The 17,888-nt window shown below is 38.7% G+C and overlaps 1 protein-coding gene across 1 annotated transcript; it reads left to right on the forward strand.

The window, feature by feature from the left end:
- The first annotated feature begins 926 nt into the window (after nt 1-926).
- Nucleotides 927-17,147, forward strand: LOC104962528 (solute carrier family 2, facilitated glucose transporter member 5-like). Its single transcript, XM_010790977.1, has 12 exons — nt 927-1,239; nt 3,327-3,425; nt 7,160-7,320; nt 7,460-7,584; nt 8,082-8,227; nt 8,684-8,816; nt 9,052-9,239; nt 11,228-11,338; nt 12,303-12,404; nt 13,177-13,252; nt 14,403-14,530; nt 16,040-17,147. Exons 1-12 carry the CDS (start codon nt 1,195-1,197, stop codon nt 16,259-16,261), a joined length of 1,536 nt encoding a protein of 511 aa, XP_010789279.1. The 5' UTR covers nt 927-1,194; the 3' UTR covers nt 16,262-17,147.
- Nucleotides 17,148-17,888: the final 741 nt, after the last annotated feature.

The following is a 17,888-nucleotide window of genomic DNA, read 5'->3' on the forward strand; positions in this document are numbered from 1 at the left end:
ATGTGAACGTTTTGTGGAAGAACCGTAACAAATATCTTTGAAATTTCGAAACGTGAAGCATGTCAAGGAAGTTGAGTATCTGAGGTGTAATTTTTGTGTAGTTTCGGGTTAATAATGTGGCCTTTTTGGCAGTTTAACTAAAGGTGTGCGGCTGCTGCTGTGAGGAAATATCTGCCTGAAATTACAATGGGGTTTAATGGAGGAATGTTGAACGTTTTTGTCACTTCATGCCCTCAAAAAGCATTTTGTTTAATTATTTTTTGTTTAATTATTTGTCATTTTCCAAGCTACGAGATGTTTTCCTACGTTTGTCATGATAAATTATGTCTCAGGAATGTAGGGTTTGGGAATTATGGCAGTTTAAAAAAAATATATGAATGCGAATTTCAAGCTGTCTTCCACTCTAGCTGTGACATCACACACTCTAGTTAATGTTAAAATGTGAAGAAAACCTCTAAAACAAGGTCTGAACAATGTTTAATATCTCTAAAAGTAAGAATCAGATTTAAAAGTTGTTTTACAGGAATAATGTCAGAAAGATATGTAACATTTTAAAGTTGGAATGAGGTGTCTGAGTGAAAGTATGAATGAACAGTTAGCAGTTGAATTGCATGAAGATTTATGCTGTTAACAGCATTCCCACTAAATTATTGAATAGTTGAAATGTTTATAGTAGGCTATTGTAATGTTAGACCCTGATTATATAACAGTCTAATCTTATACAGTGAAGTAATTGATCAAAGCTCATGCTTAAATCTGTAAGTGTTGGTTACCTTCACCCGGAAGGGGGGATCCCAACACTTATACTTGTTCTGAGCCAGGACCAGTGTTTACTAATCCTGAACACGCCCCTGTTAGTCACGTTAGTCATAGGCTGTTTAATAACAACTGTGCGCGCTTTGGGACGCAGGATGAAGCCACTTGGCTCATGTGATTGCTGATGGACCGGGGGGAAAGACCTCACGCCTGGGGTGGGCCTGCTCTGCGATGCGCTGCGCTGCGAGGATTGGAGATCCGGAGTTTGAAAGGCTGGTTAATTCCGCCCATCAACACGACACGCCTCCTCTGGTCCCAGGAGCATGTCTGAAAACTACAAATTGGGGAGTGAAGAGTTGGATAAAGTTGTGCGGATGAGATTATTTATAATCAAAAAACGAGCAGAGCACACAAGGGGAGTAATTATAGATGACTTAAATGGCGGAGGAAATACTTCTGGAAAGCGATGGAAAACACGGCACGGTGAGTGTTCAAATGTGACTTTTATTATGGAGGGTTGATTGACATGTAGTCAAATATCATATTTTTCTGTTGCATTATACAGCATTTGGATTATTTTGTGAGATGTTCCTGATTTGGATTTGGCGTTTTTAACCATCAACTCTTCATGCTGTCAACACAGACATGTTTATGTGGCCTATAAATGGAAATACTGTATGTTTATACAAATATCCAGATTTGAATAAGGATCATCATATCAGCTGCTACAATTTGCATTTCACTATAAAATGATTTAAAACAGGCTTTAATTTCTTTAAAATCAATCATAAATCAAACTAAGAAAATCCCAGCAAAGACTAGTCAAATCTTTGCTTTGACTAAACTGCAACATGTGAAGAGCTGCACATCCGACAGATAATCAACCTAAATTAAGTGCAGACTGGACAGCATTGTCTCCAGTGAACTATGTTCACGTGTAGTCGTCTGACTCCATCCTTCAGTCTATTAAGCGGCTAAATTAAGTTTCTTGAAGGCATATATGCTGTTATTGTTCAGCCACAGAGCAGAGAGCCTCCTCAGTCTGCTCCTTGTACTAACATCTTACACATTAACAGATTCCTTTTGGGCTCGCTGATATAAAAGAATAGTGGGGTTGAATAAACCCTGATTTTATTTAGTATTATATAACCTTGACAGAATGGTTGGAGGGTGGACTTACTGTGTGGTGTAATTTTCTCCAACCTGAGGTAAGAACGTTATAATCCTGCTGACCTTCTAACAGGTCAGCTAAGCTTTGTTTGCTGGAATTTCAGATGGCAGCCAAGAGAGTAGCTGCAACCCGCTCCTAATGAAAATGCAGTAGACCACCCCCTCCCTCTTTAAAGACGGAGTAGGGGCTCATGTGACTTTGGCGTGGTCCACACAAGTACTCTACCAGGCTGATGTTATCAATATGCAACACAAAGCTTAAGTTGTCCTATTTTCTCAGACTACTACACAAGTTTAGCTACTTGAGAAATGTTGTAGCTTCATAAAACCTGTTTTTCCTACAAACCAGTTCTAATGCAAAGTGTCGTATGTCTTAAATGTCCGGTTAGGATGTATTAGAACGAAATCTAAAATGAAAATTGTAAATAAGCCATCTGTATGTCAAATATGTCTTATATGTCTTTAATGATATGATGAATTGGAAATGGGGGACCCTGATGTAAACAAGACGAAAGTCTTTGGTCTGCATCCCCTTAACAATTGTATGTTTTGAGCTGTACTGTACTGTACCCAATATACAAGCTGTTAATAAAACTTTTCAATCAATCAATCAATCAGTCTCTCCCAGAGGTAAACGTTTTGAATGTGTCCTGCATCCGTGTGTTTGTTTTACTTCTTCTGAATCCACCAGGTTCCACTAGGGGCCGTTTCAACTTTGCCCCCAAAGTGCAAAGATCACACATGCAACATATAGGCTTACCCTTTACAATAATGCTGTTACATACTCATGCAGAGGGAGCTAATCTCTTCGCAGGCTGCAGACCAGTCCAGAGAATAGACCCAACGTGCATGACATGTGTTTAAGTACACAGCAGAGACATTTACAATACTTTATCACTTTAATTTTGCTGTATTATTAATTTAATTTGTATTCTATTTATCTTAATTTTTACCATGTGTGAATCCTGTTTTTCATTCTGACACTGTTGCTGCTATTAACGCTTGAATTTCCCCAAGGGGATAAATAAAGTTCCATCTTATCTTAAAGAAAATGCACAAGCTACAGTATCGTTAATGATCTAAAATACACCAAAATTAACAACAACAGTTATTTATACTAAACACACATACTCTATAAATATCCACTGCGTATGCACATAGACATTTACAAATATGGACTGTAAAGCCTTTTATTCTGACATGAAGGCTACATTGAAGATGGCTAATACTCTCTTTGTCCTTTATGGGAAAATCAAAAGTTGGAGTCACGTTTTAACAAAAACACCCATCAAAGACAAACATTTTCGCTAATACTTAAGTCACGTTAATACTTCACTACTGAGATAGTTTACCATGTAACTTTTGTTGGCATCTGACTTGTTTTATCTTCTCATTCTCAGCATCTCACAAAGCCTCTGCTGGCGGTGGCTTTCCTGGCCTCCTTCGGCAGTTCCATGCTCTATGGCTTCAACTTGGCGGTCGTCAACTCACCAGCACAGGTTAGCCATCACTCCCATTGTCATTCTTACTGCTGTCAGTCATCATCCACCTGAGTATTCAAATAGTTTTCACCCCAAATGTTTCCAGACTCAATCTTGGAGACTCAATCTTTATCTATGCTACGGATGACTTTTAGATGTTAATGGAGACAGCAAAGATAAGATTGCATTTTATTGTCATGTGAAGTCATGTGGGTGGGTATCAAATGGAGAGGTGGCTGAGAGCCTCACTGTGTCATTGATGTCCTGTCGTTTATATCCACCTTCTGCACTTCGAATTGTGATTTGCCGTGGTGTAGTGACTAGGCTGGGAACCATTCCTGTCCCCCCCTCATCACATTCAAGCATGTGAGCTTCAGTGCCACATGTCTTACTACCAGTCAGGGCTACTTTCCTATGAAGAAGAGGCATGGAACGAACACCATTTCCATCAATATGGCGAGGCTTTTAACAAGCAGTTGAATATTGAAAAAGAAAACAGGTTAAGAGTCACATTCATTTAGAGCCCTGTTTGTATCCACCTTCTGATTAAGTCAAATGTTACCTTTCTTTTTCTATTATTTTTGGTCTCCACCAGTCTCTCTAGTTTACGAGATGACATCTGTCTCATTAGCCACTAAATGCTAGGAACGTTTAGACTACAGTGGGTTTTTAGAGCTTTTTGAACTTCAAATACCGGCAAAGCTTTGAGTGTAAACCAAAATAGTTGTTAACAGCTGAACAAGGAGTTGAAACGTTCCATTAGGGTGAGGGGAACAATAAATGTGGGTGATAATCTTGTGTAGATCCGACCCCTTGCTAACGGCTCTCCATTGTTCCAACCTCTCATTTTTTAACATGAATATTTGACCAAACTTGAATGATGCAGCATTTACTTTGTTGGATTGGAGATAAGTGCTCATCGTCAGACATTTCCCAAATTGCTACCAATGTGAGGTCAAACCTTTAACCATGCTCCATGTGACTTCAGTGTTGTTGGATTCACTGCTGTGTGTCATCTGACAGTAGTTACTCCAGTGTGCTCCAAATATAACTTGGTGGGGCAGGGAGATCAGTTGACATTGAGCTGAGAGAAAATGGTTGAAAGAGGTTTTTCCAGGATACCTAAAAAACTACCTGGGCTTGTATGTCTTAATATATGACATTATCAGAAAAGTCGTTTCTGACTTCCTCCACTCTGTATTTTGAGCAGACTTGCTGCAGCATAGAGGTCTTATTTTATAAAATGAAATGTTGGCTTTTAAATAAAAAACATTTTGGCATGGAATCTGTGTGAGCTAAGCATCACGAAAGTCACAGCATAATAACTTTCTTAGTTTCTGTTTTGGCTTGACTAGTTCAACAAACTTGAAATACATTTCACTTGAAGCTCAGCTTGAAGCAAAGGAGCTTCTTACGTTCAGGAAGATTCAGATGATTAAATGTGAATTTCATTTTCCTGGAATTATCCTTACTTACTGTGTTCTGACTCTGAATTACTTACAAAAAGGTATCTACAGTGTTAACTAAAGGGTTCTTACATTGTAGGGTTGCTCCAGTTTCCCACCATTTTCTTCTCCCTTTCCCACGCCTTAAGTGTATTTTGCTGACTTGCCATGTGGATCATGTGCCCTTCAGCTATTGTGATTTTTACTTTGAGTCATGTAACATGAGATTCAAACTAATTCTAACTAATTACTGGAAAATGACATGTTAACACATGCAACTAGTGAACAGGGCAGAACCGAAAACAAAGGGGCTCCTGCTGTCAGATTTCAAGTGACAGAATCAAAATCAGATTGTATTTATATAGCCGAGTGTCACAAAACCCATTTAGTTGGCTTCACAGATCAGAAAATAATTATATAAAAAGACATAAGGAAATGACAAAAATACAATAAAAATGACATGATAAAATGTGAAATAGAAATTAAATAGAGTAAAATTAAATAGAATAAGAGAAAAATACAATAAAATGTAGGACCCAGGAGGACGTTCTGGGGAAGACTGAAACCAGCTCAAACCTGAGGCTTAATTCAAAAGGAAGGTCTTTAGCTTATTCTTGAATGTGGGGATGCTGTATTTCTTACTAATCAAAACAGGAAGCTGGTTCCAAAGAATGGGAGTGCGGTACGTTCCGTATCTACTTTTGCAGACCCGAGGAACCACCAACAAACCTGCACTCTGGGATCGTAATGCCCTAGTGGTGCAATAGGGGATCTTTTTAGATAGGATGGTGCCTGACCATTCAGTGCTTTGTTAGCTAGACAAATCATTTTTTATCAAATTAAACCTGAGAATATGTACTTCTGGTTATACTAATGTAATATTATGAACCAAGGATTGCTGTGATGCTCAAATATCATTTGGCCTGTCAATACGGCAGGATATGATAGAACTAGAAGGGCATTTAAAGAGCGTAGACTGCCACCAAGGCCATTTCCATAGGTGAAAAACAATGTTTGTGTCCACCCGTGATTCCGATCTGTTTCAAAATGCGGTTTTAATTTTTTCTTGACCAATGCTACAACCTTCCACAAAGTTTCATAAAAAACAGGTCGGTTGTTTTTCCTCTTTACACTGCTGACAAACAGACAAAAATAACAATACCTAAAAGCCAAAAACTTATCCTGCTCATCATCTAACGAACGGGAGAAGTATTTGGCAATAAGGCCAACAAGGCTGAGTAAAGATTCATGTGTGATTATTACCAGCATCTGTCATCCACAACTGCCTCCATGTTGTATGAAGGCCTTTCCTTCCGAACAGCAGGTATGTTGATTACACACGTGAGATCTGTTTGTTACCTCAATTAATTCTTGCTCAATCAGCACCAGGCTGGTGCAAGGTAATAACTGAAAACATTAGTTGTCTTCTAGCACTGTACACAGACTGCCACTTTATAAAGTTCCCTGCATGTGTTGGAGACATTCTTGGGACAAATTGGACGCACGTTGTCCAGAGTTTCATGACAAATTGACCAATTAAAACTCCCCTCCTTTCATTACTGAGCCCCCACAGCGTCATCCATTCCTTTAAATGATCACGCTTCACTATTTTGATAAACTAAATAATTTGTCTTTTAATCTGTTGAGCAGTGCGAGTACTAAAACTACTCACACAAATTCAAATGAACTTTTTCCGTCTCCTGTTTTCTGATGTTTCTTCTCGCACAGAGTGACTGAATTGTGTCTCTTGAGATGAATTGGATTAAATGTAATGGGTTCTCCAGGACAGCCTGATCTCTGCGGAGTCTTCACTGTCAGATAAACCTGAATGGAATCTGACGGATCTTGTTGGCTCTCGCAGTAAATGTTTGTCAAACCGAAGAAACTACCGCTGTCGTTTTATCAAGCATGCAGTTCAATGTGATCTGATTTAAATCTGACTGTGGGGGCTTGATGAGCTTCTTTAGACTCAATATGGCTGCCCCTCACACTGTTTCAAAACATCTATTCATTCCATTGCACTTAACACTTTTGAAAAAGCAAGACCAATATTGACATTTGGAACCATGGGAAATAGTTCCTCATGTGAGATGTCAAATGTTATGGCCACCAGGTTCTTTTTAAGAGTATTCACATACAATCTCGCAAGGAAATGTTTGCCTTTTGTAATAGAAAAATGTGATATAGTGGAAAAACATGATATAATATTTGGGACATATCTTGAAACTCCACACGGTAACGAATTGTTTTATGGTTTCCCCTGCTGGACAGTGTCAAATGAACGACATTCATTCTTTCTTCCGGTAGTACATCAAAAACTTCTACAATGAGACGCTGACAGAAAGTTACAACTGGATTCCCGATGAGAGGCACCTCACCATCCTGTACTCCGTCACCGTGTCCATCTTCGCTATCGGTGGGATGACGGGGGCCCTGCTGGTGGGCAAACTCGTAACCAAATTTGGAAGGTAAGTGTGTGTGTAGATGATTTTTGGGGTGTAACACATACTAAAGGCATGTATGTCTTTGTTATATACAATCAACAGTTCTAAACATCTTTTTCTGTGAGTGCATTAAGTAAAGGGGGATGACTCTGTGTCCGAACAGGAAAGGGACGCTGGTGAGAGCGACTGTGCTGGTGTTTATAGGAGGAGCTCTTATGGGCTTCAGCAGAAGCTGCCGGATGCCTGCGATGGTCATTTTGGGACGATTCATCACAGGAGTACACTCAGGTAGGCTGATTATTCAAATGAAAGCACAACATTGTTTACACTAATTACCTAACCTTTTGTGATGTTTATTCCAGAGCAGCATTGTAAATCCATCACTTACTTAATGTGTCATAAAGTAATTTACGTTTACTCACGCACTAGTGCCTCTGGCAGTGTTGAAGAAGGTCAGGTCCTTTACCTAAACAATAACTGTCTCATAGATAGAGGTGGGAGAAATACTTCAGATCTTGTACTTGAGTAGTAAAAGTATTTAAAAAAACATATTTATGTGTTGATTGATCTCGGAAGTGCTTCTAATGTTTAGATTTCTTTCACTGAGTCCATATGCTATCTAGTCCTTTTTTTCTGATAGTTTCGTGTTTTTTTATTCAACTACTGAATATTAAGCTTGCCATACAAAATTGCACTTGGAACAAAGTTTTAAAGTAAGGTTTTGGTTTAGTAAGGTGAATGTACACATTACTAAGCCCAAGCTAATACGTGTTTTTTCACCACAGGTATCTGCCTAAGTGTGGTGCCGATGTACCTCGGTGAGATCGCCCCCAAGAGCCTGCGAGGCTTCCTGGGCCTCGTTCCCAGCATCCACATCTGTCTGGGAGTCTTCATCGCTCAGGTCCTGGGACTCCATGAACTGCTGGGAAAGGTATACATCTTAGCCTTTAAACGCCACACAGGTGTTATGTCACTGTGTACTGCTGGAAACACACTTCAAATGTCTAAAGTTTGTTTTCTTTCTGTTTGTTACTATCTTCTCCACTCTCTGGATTAATGATGTACCAGTGGGAACAACATCATTTTTAATCTATCCAGCAATTGTTGTCAAAGTACTGAATTACTCAAGTACTGCTAGTCCTGTCTTCTATTCTCTATCCATCTAGTCTTGATATTGCGTAAGAAATACACATCACATGCCTTATTTCCCTCAGATTGAAAGACCTGAGATTGAAACTCACTTTTTTAGTTAATATATGAACAAGCTGTTACTCTATAATTAGATGCCAATCATTTGTACGACATAGTAGAAAAGATAATTGGGTGATAAACAAAATTCAGATTGCTGCATTAAGTAAGGTGACATGTTTTTTGTTTCCCCACACAGGAAGAGCACTGGCCTCTGCTCCTGTCCCTCATAGTGTTCCCCACCATGATCCAACTGATGCTGTTGCCATGGTTTCCAGAGAGTCCACGCTACCTGTTGATAGAGAAGGGAAATATTCACGCCACCATAGAAGGTTCGAAACTAGATTTTTAATTGTATTCTTCTAAATGAGTTTTTTTATATTTTATTGTATGGAGTAGTGTGTCATGATTTTAAAAAAAAGACACATTTCTTGTTGGTCTTCTTTAAAATGATCAAAAATTAAGTTCCCGTGAACCTGTTCATGTTGCCATTTACGGTTTCCTCTTGAATTTGTTGTCAGTGGCGTTTTTGTTCTTCTGGTCAAATCTTTCTTCTCTGTCCTGTAGCTCTGAAGTGGTACCGCCCTAAAGGAAACATCCAGGCGGAGGTGGATGAGATGCAGGAGGAGCAGCGCTCTCTGTCCTCTATCCACACCATCTCCGTTTGGGGCCTGCTCAGGGACCGCTGTGTTCGCTGGCAGGTCATCACCATCATGGTGCTGAACATCGGCATGCAGCTGTCTGGCATCGATGCGGTAAGCGTGAAAAGTGTTGTGTGCTCCGTCTGTATTGGTGTGTCCTCACAATTTGAATGTGCAAAGGCTCTGAGCGTTATTATATGAGAGTGAGAGCTGATATTGCCACAGTTCCCAGCTGTGCTCCACCCATCTGCACCTCCTCCTGTCCATACATCACAGACCCATACATCAAAGACCCACATGCAGCCACTGAGCGACTAAGCAGGGGGTAACAGGACCACGCCTCATTATCTCCTGGTCCTCTATGTTAGCGCTACCCCACATTAGAAGGTCTGCCCGTCTGCACACCAAGTCAGACACATCTTTGCACTCATTGCTCCATGTGGATGGAGGCTCGATGCATGCTGGCGCACATGCTAGTACCATTTCCCAGCAGGGGTACCCCCCCCTCTGTGTCCAACTGTCCCAGGAACACTGGAGGATTGAAACATCCAGAATGCATGTGTCCAAACGCTGACTGAAGATCTTGGACATTTATAATTGTATTTATGATCAAATCTGGTTCTTTTACAAGACATACACTGACTTTGTGGAGTTGTTATGGAGATCTGCAGATCTGGAACAACTCGACCATGGACGGAATATTTCAAGAACATCTAGACAATGAAACAATAAATAAATATATTTTATTATTAGAAATGAATAAAAAAATGGGAGAAAAGGAAAAATGGCAATCACAATAAATGAATAGATCCCTTAAAGAACTTTTACATATGACAAGACACCACCCAGCGGTTCATTCAGAGTTACGGGATGCTATTCAAGGTGCCAGCCACTCAAGGACCTAACATTCCCACACATTTGCACACCATTGGCGATTGGGAGCAATTTGTGGTTAAGAATCTTGCCCATAGACACATAGACCATTAACTGCAGGGGCTGGTATTGAACCCCTAACCTTCTGAGACAGCAACATCTAACAGAAAGAGGCCCCACACTGTAAGACTCTGGATGTAAAGGTCAATCTTCTTTCTGCATATTACCACGCTAGTGACCTAAAGAACTCATTTCTACCCAATTTTAAAAAGCTCAATCTCAAACAGGACGAGGAGCTAAACGATTGAGGAACACCTCGCCCTAGAGGATTCAAATTAGACGGTTGAGACAGGTGCAGAGTTCTCCTAAGGTGCCTCCCTCTGGCTGTGTAATTGTGGAAGAAGACCTTGAACAACCAGATGCATCAGAGGGACTAAACCAGACAGCTGACCCAGGAACACCTTGGGTCTGGCCCTGGAAGAGCAGGAGGAAGTCTCAGAGGGAAACATGCCAGCGTTGCTCTGCTAATGTGGGAGCTGAGTTTGGACAGATCGATGAAGAAGACTACTGGAAGAAAGGAAGATGATTGACTTAGCATAGATATAAACCGTCAAACAACAATCCTTTGAGTCTATCGAGTGGCCAGTCTTACATGTTCAGTATTGCAGCTTATGTGATCTAATAGAGATAACACACGATTTTGGTTGTTACGTTCGATTTAAAATGAATATAGACAATTCTTGTGTTTAAAACAATGTAACTGGTCCAAATGCTCTAACTTGATTTCCTCCAGTTCTTGTATGTTTTCTGATTTAATACAGTTATTTGTATGAGAGCTTCAAAGCTGCAATGGTGATATAAAAGCATATGTACGGTTACTAAATCAACAAGACAGCATTTAACCGCACCAATCAGGATCTTGTCCACACCTCATCAATGATGGATGTAGCATCAGCAAAGTGTGATTAATGAGAACACACAAATTAATTTCAGAGGGAGCAGTTGTCAGACGTCCATGCTGATGAAACGCTGTATCTCAAATGCATGAGTGATGGTCGGTGTGATGATAATGATCACGATGATGAATCACGTGGACACAGCAAATAAACATAGCGACTTTTTTGCTTTTCATTAAAAAAAAAGTTTCATAGTATCTGTCTGGGTGGGTATCGAGGGTTGGTCCTACATATTTATCGTGTCATTGACTTCTTTTCACTTTCAATTTTCAGATTTGGTTCTATACAAATGACATATTTAGGGACGCAGGAATCCCTGATCTTAATATTCAGTACGTAACTGTGGGAACTGGTGCCATTGAGGTCATCTCTGGGATGCTGGGGGTGAGTAGACATTACCACACTTCAAACACCATAAAGATGACATATTATATAACACTATCTTGTTTGGTGTTTATATAGTGGATCCATTGTGGGGATTTGTTGCTCCATTTTATACCATTCTTTAGTAAATATCTAGCATAACAAGCCGTGTCACCTCACCTTGGCTCTGTGATCTTGTGATGAGTGTATTTATAGACCTGACAATTAATCAAATAATCACAACACACAATTAATTTATCCAAAATATTGACTTATTCATAATGGTAATAGTCATTGATTGCCAGCTGAATACTGTTTATTAGCTTAAGCAGCCAAATTAAAATTACAGTTTTGTAAAAACATTAACCAAATTGCACATTTTTTATTTGCTCTTGTAGTTTATAGTTGAAAATGGTATTTTAAATTTAATTTCATAGATTGAAAGTTAATTGCCAAATTGAAAAAAGTATTTGGGAGATTAACCAATCAGATTATAAGTGTTCATTTTAGTTCTAATCATCTGTTGTTAGTCATTTGCTAATTTGTCCTAAAACATTTTAAATTAGTCACACAATTGCACCTGTGGGATTTCTTTTCTTCTTCTGTTCACTGTACAAAGGTCCATTTAGGGCATCGTTTTGCAAACTAGATTATTTTATAGACATTTTTTACAGCCGTAAAAGCGTAGTTGTAGTGAAATCATTAAAAACAAATAAATATCTGCTGGAATAGGTTTGTTGATACTGGTCCATATACTCACCCTGAAAATTAAACTAATTGATAACAGAAAAAACTGCGAAAGCACAAATCATTGACTTTTTTTTTTAGAACTCTACCTTTACTTACTTTTTACATTATTTAACTTTAATGCAATGTAATGTGCCAGATTAGCTAAACGGCTAATAATAGATACCTTGTGTTTTATGGAAACATAGGTAAATATTCAGCCAATCACAACCGTTTTCTCGTCTGTGTCTGTTTGCAGTGTTTCACTATCGAGCGTGTGGGCAGAAGGCCTCTCATCATTGGCGGCTTCCTCTTCATGGGTATCTGCTGTGCTGGGATCACATTGTCTGTCCTCTACCAGGTCATTTGTCATCTGATCCTGTGCTAAGCAAAGAATATATTAACAGCACCTTGCAGATTGAAGCTTAGAGCATACAGTACATTGTTTTAGATGGTGCCAAGGGCATAACCACATTTACATAATCATTTACTTAACCAAAATCTGGTTCTAATTTATGGTTGTTGTTTTTGGCATACAGTAAGAACACCATATAAGGGGGTTGCCCATATAACTATTTAGAATAAAGTGTATTATATGCTTGAGGGTTCAGCAGTCTAAGATCCAAAATAACTAATCAAATGTAATTCTTCCTAAACCAAAGTCTGTTTAGTAATAATTTCCCTTTTTGTTTCCCTTTGTAGCTACAATGGAAGAATCATAATGAAAAAGTGAATTTTGTACTTAAAAGGCTATTCAATTTGGAAGATATCCACTTGATTTATCTAGTCTCGCTTACATTAAATGACATTTGGATAAGAAAATAACCTAGAGAATAAAGAAAATTGAGAATAGCCCAAATGAGCAGTAGTGTGTCATGTGACACATTTGAAAAACTCTGATTAATTGTTTTAAATGATTTGTAAAATTAAAAAAAGGTGAACAATTTGAATTATTAGATCATAAGTAACAAATGTCAGGAGCCCCACATGGTTCATATCATGGAACTCATTTGTTTTTAAGAAAAATAGTCAAATGTTTAATTGTGAAAAACTATTACACTATAAATACATTGTTTTACGTATGTTTACAACTCCTGACCTCTTACTCCTGACTTGTGTTTGACCAATCACAGGCGCAGATGGCCTTCATGCGCTACATCAGTGTCGGCTGTGTTGTTGGGATCATCGCTGGCTTCTGCATAGGTCCAGGTAAACACTTTAGTAACTCTCTCTACTTGGAACTCTTTAAAAAAAATTCACTCCATACATACTTGCACTGCTGCCCTGTGTGTAAGATAACACTGCTCCCTGCTGGAAGCTCGCGCAACAGCAGCCCCCAAATATTATTTCTAAAGCAGCACCCCTCCCTACTCCTCCTGTGACTGTGAAGAGATATTGTATTTCATTAGTCTTGTAAATTATGAAATCATAACAGCCACACTACATCCATTCCCACAGCCATTTGAACACGGGATGAGTTGAGTGAAGTGAATTAAGAGGCAATAGTTTACAACTTTGGGAGCCCCGTTGAGTGGACCTGCAAGGATGATGAATTAGAACAAATCTGGTTTACATAGCGTAATTCGTCAAACAGACAAAAATCCATACCTCGGCATGCGGACGAGGATTTCTGTTGCTGCAATTAGACTTTTAATGGCTCATTGTTCATAAGCTAGCCGTGATGAATACGGTTTCCTTTCAGACGAAACCTCGCATGCACAATGACGCCCCCCATACATACCGCAGATGTTGACAAATTACGGCCTCGTTATTGGTTTGACGATATTAAACCTTCCTCCATGCAATTATCGTGAACAGTTAATGAGGACGTCGTTGGGAAAAGCTCATCATTAGAGCTTTTACTAATGCATATTTCTCCTTCATGGCTTTCACTTTTAACAATGAGGAATTATGCGTTTTAAAGATAGGACAACATTTCTACATATCAAATTAATGACCTGCACAAGTCCTGGCTAAGCTTTTCTGTTTCTTGTGGTGCCAAGTTGGACTTTCTCCAAGTTGAAAACATCCTTCTCTCTTTCAATCTATGATCACTGAGTAATAATGAACACATTATGAACTACACACGGAAAAAGGGAGTGTAATAAAATAGCAAATGTGAATTAAATTGGTTTCATCATTGTTCTGTTTATTTTGAATGACTGCCAACAAGTTCTGTGTGGGATATTGATAAACTAATTGATAAATGAAGATAAGGGTGTTATTTTTACCCAATAGATTCATATAGCTACACATGGATGCCTTGTAAGATCAGACTAATAGATGAACTACAGGGAACATGTCGTCCAAACCTGTCCTTTTACATAAAACATATATGTTTTCTTCTTTCCTTACGCAGCTGGTGTGCCCTTCCTGATCACTGCAGAGCTTTTTAAGCAGTCTCACCGACCGGCTGCCTACACGGTGGCTGGTGTCCTCAACTGGATGTCCAACTTCACCATCGGCTTTGTCTTTCCCTTCCTAGAGGTCAGAAAAAACTTTAAATTCTTCTGTTGGCTTTCTATTTTGAAATATACAACCCTAAAAAACGGTGATACACATCTCATGGTTTAACTGTCTTAAATAAAGTGGTGCAGGAATGAATGTCAAGAATGTCCCAAAACCCAGAAATGAGTTGACCTTCTGGCACTTTAGGTTGAATTGCTCATGTGGAAGTCAATATACTTTTAGTATATGTTTTTAGTTAGATGCCTGAAATCCCATATGTGGTTAACAGAAGCTTAAATTCTACAACAATATTTACATCAGTAAAAATGTTGGCTGTTAACAAGTGACCTAATGGCACGTTGTTACGTAGCCTTTATCTTAGCGGTGGTGATGCGCAGCCTTGGGACAGTCATGTAGTTCCTTTAAAGCCTAACGTTAGATTTGTATTGCTTAACCATAAAGCGGTGTTAATATGTGGAGATTATCCAGCATAAAAAAACATGTAAGTGTCATAACTGTTTGTTTGCCAGAGAGCTTGTTTTTTTTCTATAATCTAAAAGCCAATGTAAAAATCCTATTAGCATATTGTCGAGGGAGCCCTTGTGATGCTAACATCTTGGTCGGCCTACAAAAAGATGTCATCCCTGCATCACTCACCACTAAGGTTCATTGTAAAATCATCATCTTGTAATGATTTCTAATATTTTGTATAATAAGTCCAGTTGATATTGAAACACTCAAGTTTATCTTGACATTGGACCAAGGATCTGATGTGGCTTCACTCACAGTGCCAGACAATTGATGTGGGCTGTCTGGTTTTGTTTGAATAAAGGCGACTCCCCACAAAGCAATACAATTACTAATTAAAAGCGACCTTGCTGTGGCTTAAGGTCTAGTAAAAGATTTGTCTAGTAAAAAGGCACAAAGTAAGGAGGACGCGGATCTGTCTTGTGGAAAGGGTTTGATCCGTCATCTTTAATTTAATTTAGAGAAACAAAATGAACCGAACAGCTTCAGAGCTTTCCAAAGCCATACTTTCCACTTGGACTTATGCTAGCAGCTAGTCAAATACTTATGTGTGATGTAAGTGATGAATCCGAAGATTAGCATCCGCTAACTTTGCAGTGCCTTAGCTCAACAGGGCGCAACAAAATGCAGTTTAGCATCTAAAAGAAGTGTAAAAGGTTGAGAAATGTACATGATAAAAGAAAAGAATAGAATATATATCCAGTAAGGTTTATGAATACACTAGACAATACATTGTATGATATGTGTAATTTAAGGTATGAGTTAGCCGCTAGCTGGTGAACATAGCGGTGGGTGCATTTAGCAGCTAAAGAGACATATTTCCTGAAGATTCCTGAAGAAAAACCCTATGGGGAAATAGAAGGAGAATGAATATTAAATGAACATGATTCCAAATGAACGATCATGTTACTCCGAATCTACTGTATGTGTAAATAAGCAACTTGCCAGAACATTTGTTTTCCTTGATTAGACATTTGTAATCTTGTATTCACTGTGACACTGTGTGTCCCCCCACTACAGATGACTATGGGCCCTTACTGTTACCTGATTTTCTGTACCATCTGCTTGGGAGTGGCCCTCTACACCATCTTCGTTATTCCTGAGACCAAGAACAAAACTTTTATGGAGATCAGCCAGATGTTTGCCGCCAAGAACAACATCCTGGAAGAAGAACTGACCTCCAATGGGCATCTCAAAATGGCTGAGATGAACGGCTATGGAACGCTTGGCCTCCACAGATAAAGATCAAAGGGGCGAGGAGACATACCTACATTTACAGATGATGTTCTTAGTATGTAATGACTGAAGTTAACGTAGTAGAGGTAAAAGGGGAATTTCTTTGACCAAGACGAGATCTGCTGCTTCAAGTTTAAAACTACAAAGACCCATGCCAACACACACACACACACAGACACACACACAGAATCATTTATGTTTCAACAGTTAATCTCCTGTCAAAGCACAGCTCCTGTACATAACGTGAGACAGAAGTCACGCGGTAATGCTTTTCAAATCAAGCATCACTGACATTTTAATCCGTTTCTCCGCATCTTAAAGCATTTTACAGGAGCCGAGTTGGTTTCTCACAGTGCTCTGAGAAGTTTTAATCTCCGCATTAGCTTCACTTTGTTCAAACACATCCCATGATCACTTCATTGTTCACAGTAAGTGTTGAATGCTTTCGTTGTTGATCAATTGACACTGAAATATGTTCATTTAGTGACACAGCAATAACAGCACACACTAAAGGAAGATATATAATTTCTCCAATGTTTCATACAGCGGTTAAATAAGTCACAAGACATCGTGAGAATGATATAATATTATATTTAACTGTGTTCACAGTGTTCAGCTCAAGGTGAACGTTTCCTCAAACAACTTGAGCTGGTGTTTGTTTCTTCTGTTCACTTTGTCAATTTGATGTCTATTTTACGAGAGCTGGATATTGTGGCCATTTCATTGATATTGTCCAAAGATACACACATATATTTAAAGCTTGTTAAAGAGCTATAACTTATCAATATATCAAAACAAAGTTTAGTTTTTTCTTTTTGAACTGGCCTGTTTTACAAGAACTCTGTGTTTAAAATACGGTGGAAATAAAAAGAAGGCTTATGGCTTAATGGCTTATGTCTCTCTCTTTTTAGTTTTTCGCTGTAAGAGCAAATAAATGTAATGTAATATATATGCAATAAAGTAATTTACTTCACCAACCGCCAATATGTAGCGCAGCGGTTCTCTGCTAGCAAAACAATTATTTTAGGGCAAATGTTTAAATCACATTACTTTAGCTTTTTCGGCGACCTTTAACTGGAGATTGTTTCCATATAGAATGTAATACATAAACCGAGAATATAAACAGACAGATCTGATCCTCCCACAAAGCCAAAATGATTCCTAATGTTGACCTAATAGAAAGTATCATTAGAAAACACTGAACCCCTATGAGGTTGGCTAAAAGGCAGTAATAAGACACCCTTTACTCTGTCTTGGACAGATCAGTTGTAACTAAGAGCTTTATTAATAACTATTACATGATTTAAAAGTGATGTGCAAAATCGTGTTGACCTTAAAAACAGCAGTTTAGAAAATAAACGCCCCCATGAAGGTCAATTTAGTGCTATGACCAGGAGCATTTATCATATCACATGATCATCATCAGCAGACCCAGTGTGCCTAGCTGCCATTGACTCTCCAACCTGAACAATAAGTCCTTAAGGTGTTGAAATTGACATTTCATCATTTACAATTCCATGCACATTTAGCAAAAGTAATCTGCTGATCAGGATGATAGGATATGAACAGAAGCTCATTGAATTGAATTCAGTTCAAAGCTGATAATAAGAACAACTAGTTACAGAAAATCCAT

Source organism: Notothenia coriiceps, unplaced genomic scaffold (genome assembly GCF_000735185.1).
Source record: "Notothenia coriiceps isolate Sejong01 unplaced genomic scaffold, NC01 NC01_scaffold00001501, whole genome shotgun sequence".
NCBI lineage: Eukaryota > Metazoa > Chordata > Actinopteri > Perciformes > Nototheniidae > Notothenia > Notothenia coriiceps.

What these genes read in the sequence shown, in the direction of transcription:
- LOC104962528 (XM_010790977.1), top strand. Translation starts at nt 1,195, where the DNA reads ATGGCGGAGGAAATACTTCTGGAAAGCGATGGAAAACACGGCACG. An exon ending in TCATCTCTGGGATGCTGGGG is followed by an intron (nt 11,339 to 12,302) that starts GTGAGTAGACAT and finishes GTCTGTTTGCAG; the next exon opens with TGTTTCACTATCGAGCGTGT. An exon ending in TGGCTTCTGCATAGGTCCAG is followed by an intron (nt 13,253 to 14,402) that starts GTAAACACTTTA and finishes TTCCTTACGCAG; the next exon opens with CTGGTGTGCCCTTCCTGATC.